The 13,297-nt window shown below is 42.7% G+C and overlaps 1 protein-coding gene and 1 long non-coding RNA gene across 2 annotated transcripts in view; one reads left to right on the top strand and one right to left on the bottom strand.

The window, feature by feature from the left end:
* Positions 1-2,317: 2,317 nt before the first annotated feature.
* On the bottom strand, positions 2,318-5,699 carry LOC127615891 (spindlin-Z-like). Its single transcript, XM_052087248.1, has 5 exons — positions 5,566-5,699; positions 4,735-4,776; positions 4,208-4,467; positions 3,599-3,832; positions 2,318-3,354 (listed from the first exon to the last, which is right to left on the bottom strand). The coding sequence occupies exons 2-5, from the start codon at positions 4,752-4,754 to the stop codon at positions 3,149-3,151; spliced, it is 720 nt and encodes a 239-aa protein (XP_051943208.1). The 5' UTR covers positions 4,755-4,776; positions 5,566-5,699; the 3' UTR covers positions 2,318-3,148.
* A 1-nt stretch (position 5,700) lies between these two features.
* The window catches only part of LOC127615905 (uncharacterized), a 31,174-nt gene continuing 23,577 nt past the window's right edge, over positions 5,701-13,297 (top strand). Inside the window, exons 1-4 of the long non-coding RNA XR_007966989.1 lie at positions 5,701-5,796; positions 5,991-6,132; positions 6,219-6,349; positions 6,992-7,066. This is a non-coding gene — a long non-coding RNA (uncharacterized LOC127615905). The remainder of the gene's footprint in view (positions 5,797-5,990; positions 6,133-6,218; positions 6,350-6,991; positions 7,067-13,297) is intronic.

Raw genomic sequence — 13,297 nt, 5'->3', positions numbered from 1 at the left:
TTTATGGACGTGTTCCCCCCCTCTAGTATTTGAACAAGAAACCAACATTCAGGACAAGGCTTCGTTTTTTTCTCCCCAAAAAACAACTCACTCATAATTTTAATAGTATTATGATACAAGGTTGGTCCTGCATATCATTTTAAAACACACAAAACATGAGGCCTATTCACGTTGTGATGTAAGACAGCATAAAACCCACTGAAAGTGCAACCAAGACTTGTCTGCCATCTATTGGTGATTTTTGATATTACAACTTCAAGCCACAGTCAACCCCTGTATATTTTGCAGATTTTTTTCAATACTTTTAAAATATTTTGTATTTGTAATTTTCCTACTTTGTGTCATTACTTTACCTCCATTTGTCCCCGTTTTTTTGAAGCTTTTTTTTGGGGGGGGGGGGCGTTGTACAATAAATAACTAAATAAATACATCTTTGAGAAAAACATTTTGGGAGTGTGGATTGCCACGGGCCACCAATTGCCCATCCCTGTATCAGGTTGACATCCAAAAATATTTGGAACGTGGGACTGCTTGATTAAAAAAAAAACGACGTCTACTCACCATAAGTTCCCCGTGCTCCCAGGAAACAACGATGCGCAAATGGAAGACATTTCGAAATACTCAAACAAGAAATGCCCTGGAGCAAACACATGATAAAATATAGAACCAATTAAAAAAACGTAAATAAATATGGCAAGCAAAGCTGGGGCAGATATGACCGGCACTAGTCTAGTTGAAGGCGTCAAGCCATCAAATCATGACTACACAAAACGAAAAAACAAAACAAACGCTTTTTATTCGGCTGTTTCCAGGATACCCGCATGAGTGACCTGATAGGATCCCCAGTTCTTGTTTTTTTTTTTTCGCTGGGCAAACAAGCTGCTCGAACACCAAGTCACGCCCGCCTCATTAGCAAAACACATTACATACACCATCGCGTGATTTTTCAACATCTCGATGAAAAGTAAAGACCGTTGCGATTTGTTTACTCAACATATTCGTAAATCTTCCCAGCTATCCATAAATTAAACGGAGAGCGACGAAACCTACATCGTTTTAATTAAACACACACCATGGCTTGTCTCATTCAGGCTCGACCGGGTAAGTCTACAGATCGAGGCCATGCTGAGTCTTTTTAGTCTTTTTTTTTTTAAACATTAAACCGGTGACTGCCTTATGTTGCTAGGCAACACAAAAGAGTCAAGTACATTGGTTCATTGGCCAATAAGAATGACTGGTAAGTTTCAAGGTTTTTGAAGGAGGTCGTCTACGAAGAAAAAATAAAAAATAAAAAATGAACACACACAAAAAGGCGGGTGGGGAGTTTTTTTCTTTTGGAGTTCAGCTGTGAGTGTCTTACCAAAACCTTTGGAAAAGAAAATATTCCGCTCAGGTGTTCAGAGAATAAAAAGGGCTTCTCTACACGCAAGAGGCCCCCCACGTCAATACCTTTGCGAGTTTAATCAAGCCTGTTTGTACGTAGACAATCAATTTGAAGTGTACAACACTACACAACCCCCCCCCCCCCCACATCGATCCATTTTATTTTCTGTATCGCTAAATTGCTAACCACCAGGGCGCCATGATGCCCGTCACAAACAGTGAAGAATTCGCCCCCCCCCCTAAAAAAAGCTGCTTCAAGCCGTTTCATGCCACTCGCTAGTTTAAGTATACGGTGCTGTCAAACTAAACATCAAACAAAGAATAACAACTTAAGTATGTAGCCCTTTCATGCATCTAATCCGCATCTAATTAACACCTAACCAGAAATGTTTTCTACTTGCCTCTCGATACTACAAGATGACCCAAGTTTGAGAGCCACTAGGAGACACGATTTCATCGCTTCTGAAGTTTATAGAAGAGCTGGCGTTCAATAGTGTCCTGTGATAAGTCACCAAATAACTCAATTTATATGTACCGTGCGGTTATTAAAAGGGATAAGGGGAACTCATTTTCAGTAGTCCCATCTTGTGTTCATTCCTCCGAGGGTCACAATATTACTTTGACACCAAATGGATTGGAATGACATTTAGCGCTAGACAATCGCCATCCAGAGAGGATGAAACCGGATTCCGTTGTTGATCTTTGAAAGCTTTTTTTTCCTCCCTCATGCTTCTCCGAGACTGACATTTGGGGTTTGAGATGGAAGCCTGCGCACGTATGAAATGGACTTTAGTCGCAAAGACACAATTGATTGTGGAATGGAGATTGCATTGCAGCAACATGATGAGAAGAGTGATCAAAAGTGGATGATCCCCCCCTCCCCCCTGGCCCCCCGCCATAATAAAATGTGTGAAAGAATCACGTGGAGAGAAAATGATTTTCAAACATCTTTGATTAGCTTCATAAAAATGATTCCATTCATATTTACATCACAATAGTAAGCGGTTACAATATTTCGAGGCCATAAGCGCACAATTTAGTTTCAGCAAATAATGATTGGCTTCAAAACGAAAATGTTGCTCGCCAATTTAACATAAATAGCATGGAGCACAAACACTGTTGAAGCAGACATCAACATTAGTATACATATGATATATTACTAGAGAGTAGAAAACTTGCAGTTTACACAATAGCACAGAAATATGATACAGTTATTCTTTTTTTTTTTTATGATCTGTGACAATCAATTTCTATACAATTCAACTGAAATCTTGAGTTCACCGCGACGGTCAAATGGGCACGTCGCTCAAAATGAATCGGACTTTTGATATTCAATTGACCCAGTAAGACACGTAAAAGCACAACAGGAACAGCCAGATATTCCGTATGAAGAATATTACAATGCGTGAAAGTGTAAGAAAAAGAATTTTAGTGTTGAACTTGGCCCCTTGTCGAAGAACTCAACAACTCTGTCACCCGCCGGGCTGTACAATGGTTGCATTTACATTGAAAATGCCTTCGTTGTCATTGACTGTCCTCAAGCCGGTAATGCATGTGAGGCGAGGAGGGGAAATGAAAGGTTATCTTCGGCAACAATTCCTTCCAGCTGTGTGTGTGTGTGTGGGGGGGGGGGGGGGCAGGGGGGGTTGTCAGGGGGCGGGGGCTTTGTCGGTTCGGGGGAAGAAAAGTCGCTAACACTTCAACCGGTAACGACTGGGCGAGTCAAAATGGCTGGGGGGGGGGGGGGGGGCTGTCAGTACTCGTCCTAGGTGGTTTTAACCAGGTCGTAGACGTGGATGTGGACGTCGTCGTCGTATTTGATGTAGTACACCGTGGGCTTGGCGGGGACCTGATAGATGACCAGGCCCGTCCTCTTCAAACCGTTATCTGTGACGTACTCCACCTGTTTGCCCACGAGGCTCTCTGGCTCCTCCCCCGGCTTCCTGTCTGCTGGGAGCAGGTGTTTGTTCTCTGCGCGGTGGACAGAGAAGGAGGACGACATTTTGAATTAGAAACGCCGGCAAGAACATCTGTGCGCCCTTTACATGGCAGTAACGTCTCACGTTTCATCGTGACGAGCAAATCATTGCCCCCCCCCCCCCATCTGGTCTCAACTTCCCGTGTGGCCTATTCACCTTCTCATAAATATATTTTTTGTGTGTCATTAATAGCCCGGGACGCCACGAGATGTCGGCAAAGCCCCGGGTTAGGCGACCTGATTCAGGAAGAACACGCAGATCGCCGTCCTTGTAATCGTCCCACAGCTGGTACATGTAGAGCACGGGGTCCTTCTCGTAGGTGATGTAATACCAGTGGGTCATGATGGGGGCCCGAGACAGCACCATGCCTCTCCATTCGTTTTTCTCGCCGTCCTCCTTCTCAAACAGATGTTCCACCGCCCGTCCGACCAGCTCCTCCGCCCCAGGAGGCACCTTGATCTTATTATTCACTGTGGGAAAGACAGGACAACTTAATGAGCCCGCTGACCAGGAAACCGTTCGGATGGAGCAAAGTGCTGACAAAGGGCCATTTGCGCAACGATTAGCTTGTTCTGACGCTGTCACGTGCATAAAGCGAGCAAGTACAATAGCGGCCAGGTGAGCGCTGATATTGTTTTATAAACTTCCTCTATGGTTACTTGACAGATATTTATTGGAAATTCAGTCAGACAGACACAACATAGAGAACAGAAGGAAAAAAAAAAGTCAAAACGGGATATGTCAACGATAAAGTTACATGGCAGTTGGATTTCATCGAGGCAATTCGACATCCTATGACAAAGGGACACAAGTAGCAAATAGAACAAATGTGTCGTGACACTCACCGACTTTCTCGGCCAACACCTGCAGATTTGACACTCGACTGTCTTTGAACAACTCGATGCCATAGACGCAGTCGAAGCCGTCGTATTTGACCATGTAAAGGGAGCTGTTGACGGTCAGCCGCTCCAGAACCGTGCCTTTCCACTTGGTCACGTTGCCCTTCTCCCTCCAGTTGTGCTGGATTCTACGGCCCAGCAGGTTGTCCGGGTCGGGGCTCAAAGTGGAGGCCGAGCTCTCGCTCAACTCCTCGCTGCTACGCTTCCTGTCAGAGCAGTACTGTGTCAAATACTTTGGGGTGATTGTATTTTATGCCTTTGGAAAGAGGAAGTCTTCAGCACAGAAAATGAATTTCAATGACATTATTTTCAACTCATCCCTTTTGAATGCACTGACACCGCAACCAGTTTGTTACCATTTTTAGTTATGCTAAATGATCTCGGTGGCATTTTAATTTCATGACACTTCAGCTCAATCAAAAATTATTTTCTTGCAATCCTTCAGCATCAATCAAGCTTGCTGGTGAAATTACCTGCCCCGCTTCTTTGACATGTTTCCATAAAGTCACACAACCCTTCGAAACACAAAAGACACCAGTTAGTGACCATGACATAACCAGTTTTCTCCAAACCACCCATAGATGACTACAGGCGTACAATGTTGGTCTTTTAATTGCTGAAAAAAAAAATGTCTTTGCGGACAAGTGTCCTTTACAAATCTCATTCCATACGTATATTTGAGTGCGTGCAATTCAAACACTTGTCTACAGGTTTGCAACTTTAATTACACATCGTTTTAAATTGCTAAACGTGCACATTTCTTGCATTTGACGTACCTTGAGTGGACTGTTCACACACGCTTCAAAATCATGACTTTACTGTCGCACGCATATGCAAATGAGCCAACTGTCCGGATGTAAACATTTACTGCCAGAGCTAATTGCTAATGCTAACTATTGTGCTTACTGTAGCGCCGTGCGGGTTATTCATTTGTGCACATTACAGAAGGCTGCCTCGAAAAAAAAGCCTAACTTCACAATGGCTAACGTTAGCCAACTAAATTGAATGTCGACGTGTCGTCGGGAATAAATAGGATTGTGAAAATGGGACGTAATTAAATGCGACGTCTTTTCTCAAGTGAGCAGAATGAGAAATTAAGTTGGAATATTGCGCCAACATTTTGCAAATAAGCTAACTAAACAAAAGGAAACGCATCGCCATGTAAGCGGTGATTTTCTATGCGGACTATTGCTACATTTTTAAATGGGTAAAACAAGGACATGCGTAGAGGAATTAATTCATATTTTCAGGCATCTCGACGGGTTTGTCAGGTGAGAGCTGATAGAATAAGACGTTTGCCCTACCTGATCAATATTTATACGTGTGTTTTCCTATGAAGAACAGATTCCACCACCTAAGGTAGGCTAAATAAGGAAACGAATTTAAGGACTACAATTCCCAGGATCCAAACATCAGCCGTGATGCATTCTGGGATTAAACACTGCTTTGACGTACTGCAGTGTTTCCGGGTTATGGTGTCGTGCCCTGTTTCGCAGAAAACGTCACGAACACCATTTTTCCAATATTATCACACAGTATGTAAACATTTGTTGAAGAAATAGATCATGTACCTTCTATAATAATGTAAAATAGCTGCCATATACAGTACTTGTTAAATAAACAGCCGCGACCACAAATTTCACAATAATGCTTAACTGTTGTAGGCTCGACTGTAGATTTGCTAAAGTGTTACTGTTTATACATACATTATTTTGTCACTGTTTTGCAGGGGTGTCAAATTCAGGAGGTCCTGGAGGGCCGCTGTCCGGCATATTTTCCAAGTCTCCCTGTTGCAACACACCTGATTCAAATGATCAGATCATCAGCAAGCTCTGCGGAAGCCTGACATTGAACCTGTTCATTTGAATCAGGTGTGTTGCAACATGGAGATTTGGAAAATTTGCAGGACAGCGTCCCTCCAGGACCTGAGTTTGATACCTACGGTTTTGATTCGTAGTTCGTGTTCCTGGGCACAGTTTTGGGTTGAAGTCAACAATTCCGCCACTAGATGTCACACTGAACACAATATCTCCTGCATAAAGCCAGTGAGAAAAAAAAATACCTCGAGCTGATGAGTTGAGTGGTGAGGTAAGTGAATGCTTTTCCTAGCTGCATTGGGGGCTAATTTAAGTGCACCCTATGATAGGGATTTTTAATTTAATACACCAATTATAAAAACTGAACAACTGTACAAAATCACCACTATCATTCAGTAATCAAAAAGCATTTAGAAGCAAATACAAGCACTGATAAAATAATGAATCATTTATTGGTTCTCATTTTTTGTTTGTTTGTTTTTACGCCAAGTTCCATGTAAAATAAATGGATAGCTTTCCAAGAACCATCATCAAGGCCAACATTCAAATACAGTAACAGAATAGACGTTTATCAAAAACAGTAGCATGGTTTTATTCCTAAGAACTCTATGTAATATTAATTTAAAGCACCGCACGATTAGGCACAGTTTGAACATTGCCAATACGTTTAGATGCATGAAAAACAACAAAACATTTTGATCAGATATTTTTTTAGAGGACTTGCCTACAGATGGAATTCAATCAATTCTGAAAAAAAGGTGTGATTCAGTGTTGTTTAACTGCAAAGCTGAAAGCCTTTGTGAGTACGCCGGTGTTGTATTGACACAAAGCTGTCCGCCGTCCAAGGTTACCTCCGCTTGTCCTTGTTGTCAGAGCTACAGAAAAGACCCAAATCCTTCCCTGTTATCTACAGGAATGAACCAACCTTCTTTTGTCTACAACGAACTGGACACATTAGACACACATGACTCCCAACATCCAATGAAAGGTGGGTTTTTTCCTCTCTCTCTGTTATATGCAGTGACATTATACACTGCAGAGTTGTAAAGTCAAGCCAAGGTTAGTGTGTCTACATATGTATGCCCATTGATTAGTTATCTCTATTATTAGCTAAGTGCCCAAAGTGATTGGAAGTATGATACCTAGAGAGGGATGAGATGTCATTGCTGCAACATACATGTCTGGAAAGTAATCCAATCCTACTTTGACGTGTGTGTGTTTCTTTTGTTGGGACTCATCTTAAAATTTAAAAAAAGTATTTTTTTTATGGTGAAGGTACTAACCATGTTTACTTATTTTACGTAATATTGTCATGTCACATGTCACAAGAGCAATTTTTGCAATGTACTTATGTTGTGCATACAGGTTTAGGGTCATTTTAATTGTGACAGAATTCCTCATCCGTCCTGATTTGATCTTTTTTTTTGAGCTTCAAATATTCCAGCAGATGGCGCTGCTCCGTCAATCCACAGTTATAAACGGTCGTTGTATTCAAGTAAACTCGGTACATGTTTCACAATATTTACAATTTATTATTACACACTCCTTTGAGGGGCGGGGGGGGGCATGCAAAATGCTGTAACTCATCTCGTTATTTTATTACATCTTCACCTTGTAAAAAACATACCCGTTAAAAAACAAACAAACCTGTATCATGAAAAACAACGGTGTATGAGGATGCACATAGAAATACTGTGATACTGTGAAATGTAGTAGTTTAATTTTTTTTCACTTTGGCAACATATGCATAATATGTATAGACTCAGATAATAATTTCATTATGAATACCTTGGATTCTCATATGCTAGGGGAAATCACACGGTTCTTTTGCCTGAAGTAGGGTACACACTTCACTTTCACCCAAAAGCTGGACTAATCATAAATCCAGACTCGTGTAATGTTTCCATCTACAATAGTCAATGCAGTGACATACAAATATACTTTTTGAATATCTCAGCTGTGAATGGATTGCTTTCTCCTTCAAGACATTCCAAAAGATTTGAATGAAGTTACGACTAATATTTGTCTCATGGGTCTTGCTTTTCCATCTTCTCTCAGCTTCACGATTGCTTTAAATTATTTTTTTTGTTTTACTCATTTTAATAATCAATGCGGTAGATCATTAGTGATATCTCGTCTTTTGTTTGACTTTTAATGTCAATGCTAAAGGTCTGCAGAGCAAAAACAAATTAATTGGTCTCACCGCTGAAATATCTTTGGAAGGGAGTGTCTTTTTGGGACCGTTTGGACGCCTTGCGTGCGTTTGGTGCTGATGGCAGGGTGCGCTGAGGACACGTGAGTCTTAGCGTGGATGAGGAAGAGACGGAAGGAGAAGGGGAGAGCTGGTTTGCAGCTTTACCCTTCCAAGTGACTCAGCAATTTCCGAGATGAATTCTGTAAATAATCTCCTCTCTCCTCGCCTTCTCCCCGCTGACCTTTTCACGCTCCGCCTCCAGCCCTCGCACCCAATAATCATTCAAGTCTCATTAGCGAATTGCTTTTGGACACATAAATAACATCTCATCATTGTAATGACTCTCAGTTGGGGGTAAAAGGAAGGACGGACTATTTAGAAACTCATCACATCCGCATTGATTGAGGTGGGAAATATAACGGGGTTAAACGGAGGGGGGGGTCGGGGAGAAACTATTAATCACATTGTGTTGCTTTGTGGTGGGGATCTTCAGTTGAATGGCCATTACTGACTGACTGGCCTCGTGTGTTTAGCGCAGGGAGAGACGTCAGATGCACTCCGGTGGACAGAAATAGACCGTAGTGGGATATGTGAGCAGAGGAGAAGGGAGAGGCCCTCGCTATCCTGCCATCCGAGATAATGCAGGCTCTTCTGCACTGCGAGGTGGCGAATTACAGCCCCAAAGAGACAATGGGCCTCATGTGTGTCTGCGTTTATTCTCAGTCACGGGGGGGGTTGAGCCGATCTTCCAGAAAGATGACGGGAGAAAGGAAATGAGTCACTTTTGTGTACGCGTCAATAATTTCGGCTCTGAAATCTACACGTGTAGATTTCAGTAGACTTCTGCACAAGCCTGCAGCAATTTACAGATGATTTCACAGGTTCGGGGAACTATCGGAGTGGTTTCCCGAGCACGCCGTTTTGTGTTCGTATTGAGATGTTTTTACTCAGTAGCGTCCTGCGTTTTTTTTTTCCCCCCGCAATTATTCTAATTGATGAGATGCAGTCGATAATATTCCCTTGGTGTCTACAGATGATGTGAATGTGAACGGTGTTGTGGTTGCGCAGTATAGTCGCACAGACGCAAACAAGGAAGGGTTTCACTAAACTCATCGAAGTGAGTCAGTAAGGCACAGGAATGAGTTGTTTGTTGTTCTTTTTATAGAAAAAAATAACATATTCCTGTGAGCATTGTTATACTCTCTATATGTGTTGCTGCACCATTGGTGTTTCTATATTCTTTTTTTTTTTTAAAGTATTATAACACTGCCGCGCCATTTTTCATTTATTCGTCCATACATGTTGCGTGTATGGAGTTTAAAGCAAAGTTACGATTGATAAATACACTTTATTATTCTCTCGATAAACCGACCCCACAAGAAATGAATTGAAAAAGGAATTGCTGAAGTAGTGACTCAACATACAAGTATAAAAAATACACGGGGAGTCGATGCGTACTTGAATAGACGTATCACATCTAAACCAAAATAACGTACCGCACGGAACCGGCTCCGACATCCATTTTAGTCACTTACAAATTGAAAGAGCGAAATCCTCGACTTGCTCTCCTAATTTTCCTTCACCCGATCACTCGCGTCGACAATAAACGCTTTCACCTCAACCGGCATTACGTTATTGATAGGATGAGAGCCCAAGAGTAATCGGACATGCCAACAGAAACTGCTAATGTGAGGCAGTTACAATCTTTTTTTCCCCGGAACGCGGATTTGGCGATTCTCAATCGACCCGTCAATGTCTCGCTCTGGACCTTTACACGAGCATTCCAACAATTAAACGTCTCCTCTCAAATAGATGCCTCGTTTTTTATAAACGCCTCATAGTCTCCCCAGCTGAGCCGTGCTACTATTTGCTGCATTTGGTAAAAGGAGGAAAGAAAGTTCGACACAGGAGGATGCACTCCTTGCAAATACTGTCTGTGTTTCTGAAAGCGGAAAAACGCAAGAAGGATTGGTCATTAGACTGAACGGGAGAAACTCAAAAGACGGAGGCACATTAAGGCTCGTGGGGTGGACGTACCTGAATTCTCTTTGATCCCATCAGACAGAGAGAAAGAGGGAGTGAGAACGTGGCTATTAGGAACCTCGGGGGCAAAATGATGGATGCTGTTGGTTTTTTTTCCCCTTCGGACCCGCCCCCTACCCCCCCTCCATTGACAATTAAACTGTCTGCACCTCGCACTCAGAAAATGCATAGCCCACTTGACACATCCTTGCTCAGTGTCATCAATCTTCCCACAGGCCATTTAAGATTACGGCTGGATCTTAGATTTCTACATAGAGGGTTGGGTTCCACGATAGCATTAAAAAAAAAAATCTCTGAATACTCCTCACACAGTTAACTAGCAAGTATCGATATGAGATGAAAAACCTCACAAAAAGGCTGGAGAGAGAGAAATAGTTGATATAAATGCTGCCCTTGAGCAAGATTTTCAAATGAATCATGTTTATGTAAAAATGTGGTCTTGGGAAGCATCGGAGGAGGGGCTGCTGTGGTCAGGGTTTCGCAAAATCTAGTAAGTGTGGAAATTAGTCCGTCAAAGCAACATCCTTGATGTGACAGGACCACAGTTCTGTGTGTGTGTGTGTGTGTGTGTGTGTGTGTGTGTGTGTGTGTGTGTGTGTGTGTGTGTGTGTGTAGGCTCTGATGAATAGCCAGAGTGTCACAGAGTTTAGACCTTGACAGTGCAGAACAGATGAGGTGAGTCAGAAGCCCGAGCTTTGTCCTGGCTTTCGTCACTTCGCTCGGCGGCTCAGAGCAAATATTATCAGTGGATGATGGAGTGAAATCAGTGGGGGGGGGGGGGGGGGGCTGAGCTTCCTATCGCGTGACCATTCCGGTTGAAAAAGCACCTGGTAGATTAATAACGGCCTTGCAAACACACTTGTTGGGCGCAATCACAGGAAATCGTCGTTTGCATTGTATCTTCCTATACGTTGTACTCTAAAAGTATTTAAAATTTTTTTTTTTTTTAATCGTGTTCTTCTCATGTTCACTGCTGTGCTTATTGACAAAAGGCTTCATGGACATTTCTGGCTTGTCAGTCATAGGAAGAGTTGAGCAGAACCGATGTTGTGACTGTCTTGCTTCGCCTGTTTTTGTTGCTATGGAGTTGCTGTGGCTCTTTTATGCATTGTATCTTTTTTTTTCTTTTTTTTCTTCTGTCATATCAGCTTGATGTGTCCCAGTATATAAAATTGGATGACTCCGGGACAGGTTGTCAGTACGTCGAGCTTTCTACCAGAGCGTCGGCTCTTCCGTTGTCTTCAGCATCCAGCCCTGCTCTCTGTAGTTGCTTTGTATTAACAAAGATCAAGATTTTTACTTTTCAACTTCCGTATGATGTCTGCTCACGGGTCCTAATTTTGCTGCTCAAAGAAAGCCCTGCACACGCTCCTCAAAATAAATAAACACATCAATAAATGACGGTTTAAATACCTGTGGAGATGATGTGTGCAGACTGCTGATATGCGTCTCTTAACGAGATGAGTAAAATCATATTTGCTCCTTCACCCCTCCCCCCCACTCATTTCTATGCATTGCTTGTCATATAAAATCATGATATATTCTCATGGGAAAAGCTCCAGCAATGTGTTAATAGATTCGTGGCCAACGAGTAATGCAAACTCCCGTCCTCCTTTGCGAATGGGCCCATTGCGCGCCAGAGTGATTTACAGATTCCTGTGATCTTTAGGACCTCATGTGTCCTTGCACTAAGACTGCATTGATCCATCAGAATTGACTCTCTCTCTCTCTCTCTCTCTTTTTTTTGGTTGATATAAACACTAAAACAATGTGGAACACCCTCAGGAGCCACGGGTGCGAGTGCCGTGATATATTTTTATCCAGATGACGCGGTGAACGCGTTGCTTCTTGCTCTCTCTCTCCTCCCGTTTGTTTTTCCTTCAACCATTTGAGCCTGACGCACTGCTCACATCCTCCCCAGCCTGCTTCACTGTGTCCAGTAACTGTGATGCTTATGCTGAGGCCTGCGGCTACTGGATGACTGACTTACGCCCCCCCAACCTCCCCCCGCCCCCGATCCTCCAACCTCCCCACAACCGCCTCTTTGCTTTATCAGCCTGTCTTGTTCACTGACTCATTCACGGACCTGGAGCTTTAACCGAATGCTAATCCTGATTTCAAAATTGAGCCGAGTTCTTGTGACACTCGCCAGCTGCAAAGACACACGGGGGGTTCGGTGGGTGGGAATTATTCAGGGAGATACAGTCCATAGCACTACAATACTGTATTTCGTTGCAAACAGAGGTGCCAAAATCAGTGGTGCGTTATTTTAACCTATTTTTCCATATGTACTAAGATAAGATAAGATAAGATAAGATATCCATTATTCGTCCCACAATGTACTTATACTGTAATTATACTGTAAATAATAATTTCCTGTAACACATCCGATGACCTCCTCATGGTTCATGACTCAAATAGTTGGGGAAACGCTGACTTGGGAGTCTTTTCCTTTACGTCACATGTACGTCCCTGTGCACAAAGTTTCATTGACATGGTAACACTGATTATGATTTTTTTTTTTTAAATGCATAATCCTGTTTGTGCATTCTAGATGGAGGTAAAAACAGTCATTCAGAGATAAGAAATCATCCGGTGTCTCCCGTATGGCAATAAAGGAAAAAAAAAACCTCACAAACAATGAAGACATTATTGAAGTCCCCTGTGGTAATGGAGTTTGGTGGGCGGGAGGACGGCATGGACGAAATAAGCAAATGGCCCCGTGGAGGTAAAAAGCTATGAGGGTTGCGCAGGCGATATGATTAATTGAAGTAGGACAGCCAGGGACACGGGAGAGGGCCGCCGCTGCAATGAAAACCAGGTAGAGGACAATCCTTGGGATGTGTACAGTATGAAGGTGGACACGCTCGCTACTTAGACTGTTGCCAAATTTGTTGCTGAGCGGAATTCCGATTTGAGAAAGGTGCCGAAGCGACTGTGAAAACCTGTAACGTGTTGATTAAACAGCCGATGGGCCTTAGG

Source organism: Hippocampus zosterae, chromosome 15, assembly GCF_025434085.1.
Source record: "Hippocampus zosterae strain Florida chromosome 15, ASM2543408v3, whole genome shotgun sequence".
In the NCBI taxonomy this organism is placed as follows: Eukaryota; Metazoa; Chordata; class Actinopteri; order Syngnathiformes; family Syngnathidae; genus Hippocampus; species Hippocampus zosterae.
This window is presented reverse-complemented; position numbering and strand designations above follow the sequence as displayed.

Bases quoted from the DNA above. Each gene is read 5' to 3' on its own strand.
- LOC127615891 (XM_052087248.1), bottom strand. From the start codon at position 4,754: ATGTCAAAGAAGCGGGGCAG. The intron at 4,468-4,734 runs GTAATTTCACCA...CTGCTCTGACAG, and splicing joins ATGTCAAAGAAGCGGGGCAG to GAAGCGTAGCAGCGAGGAGT. The intron at 3,833-4,207 runs GTGAGTGTCACG...TCTTTCCCACAG, and splicing joins GGTGTTGGCCGAGAAAGTCG to TGAATAATAAGATCAAGGTG.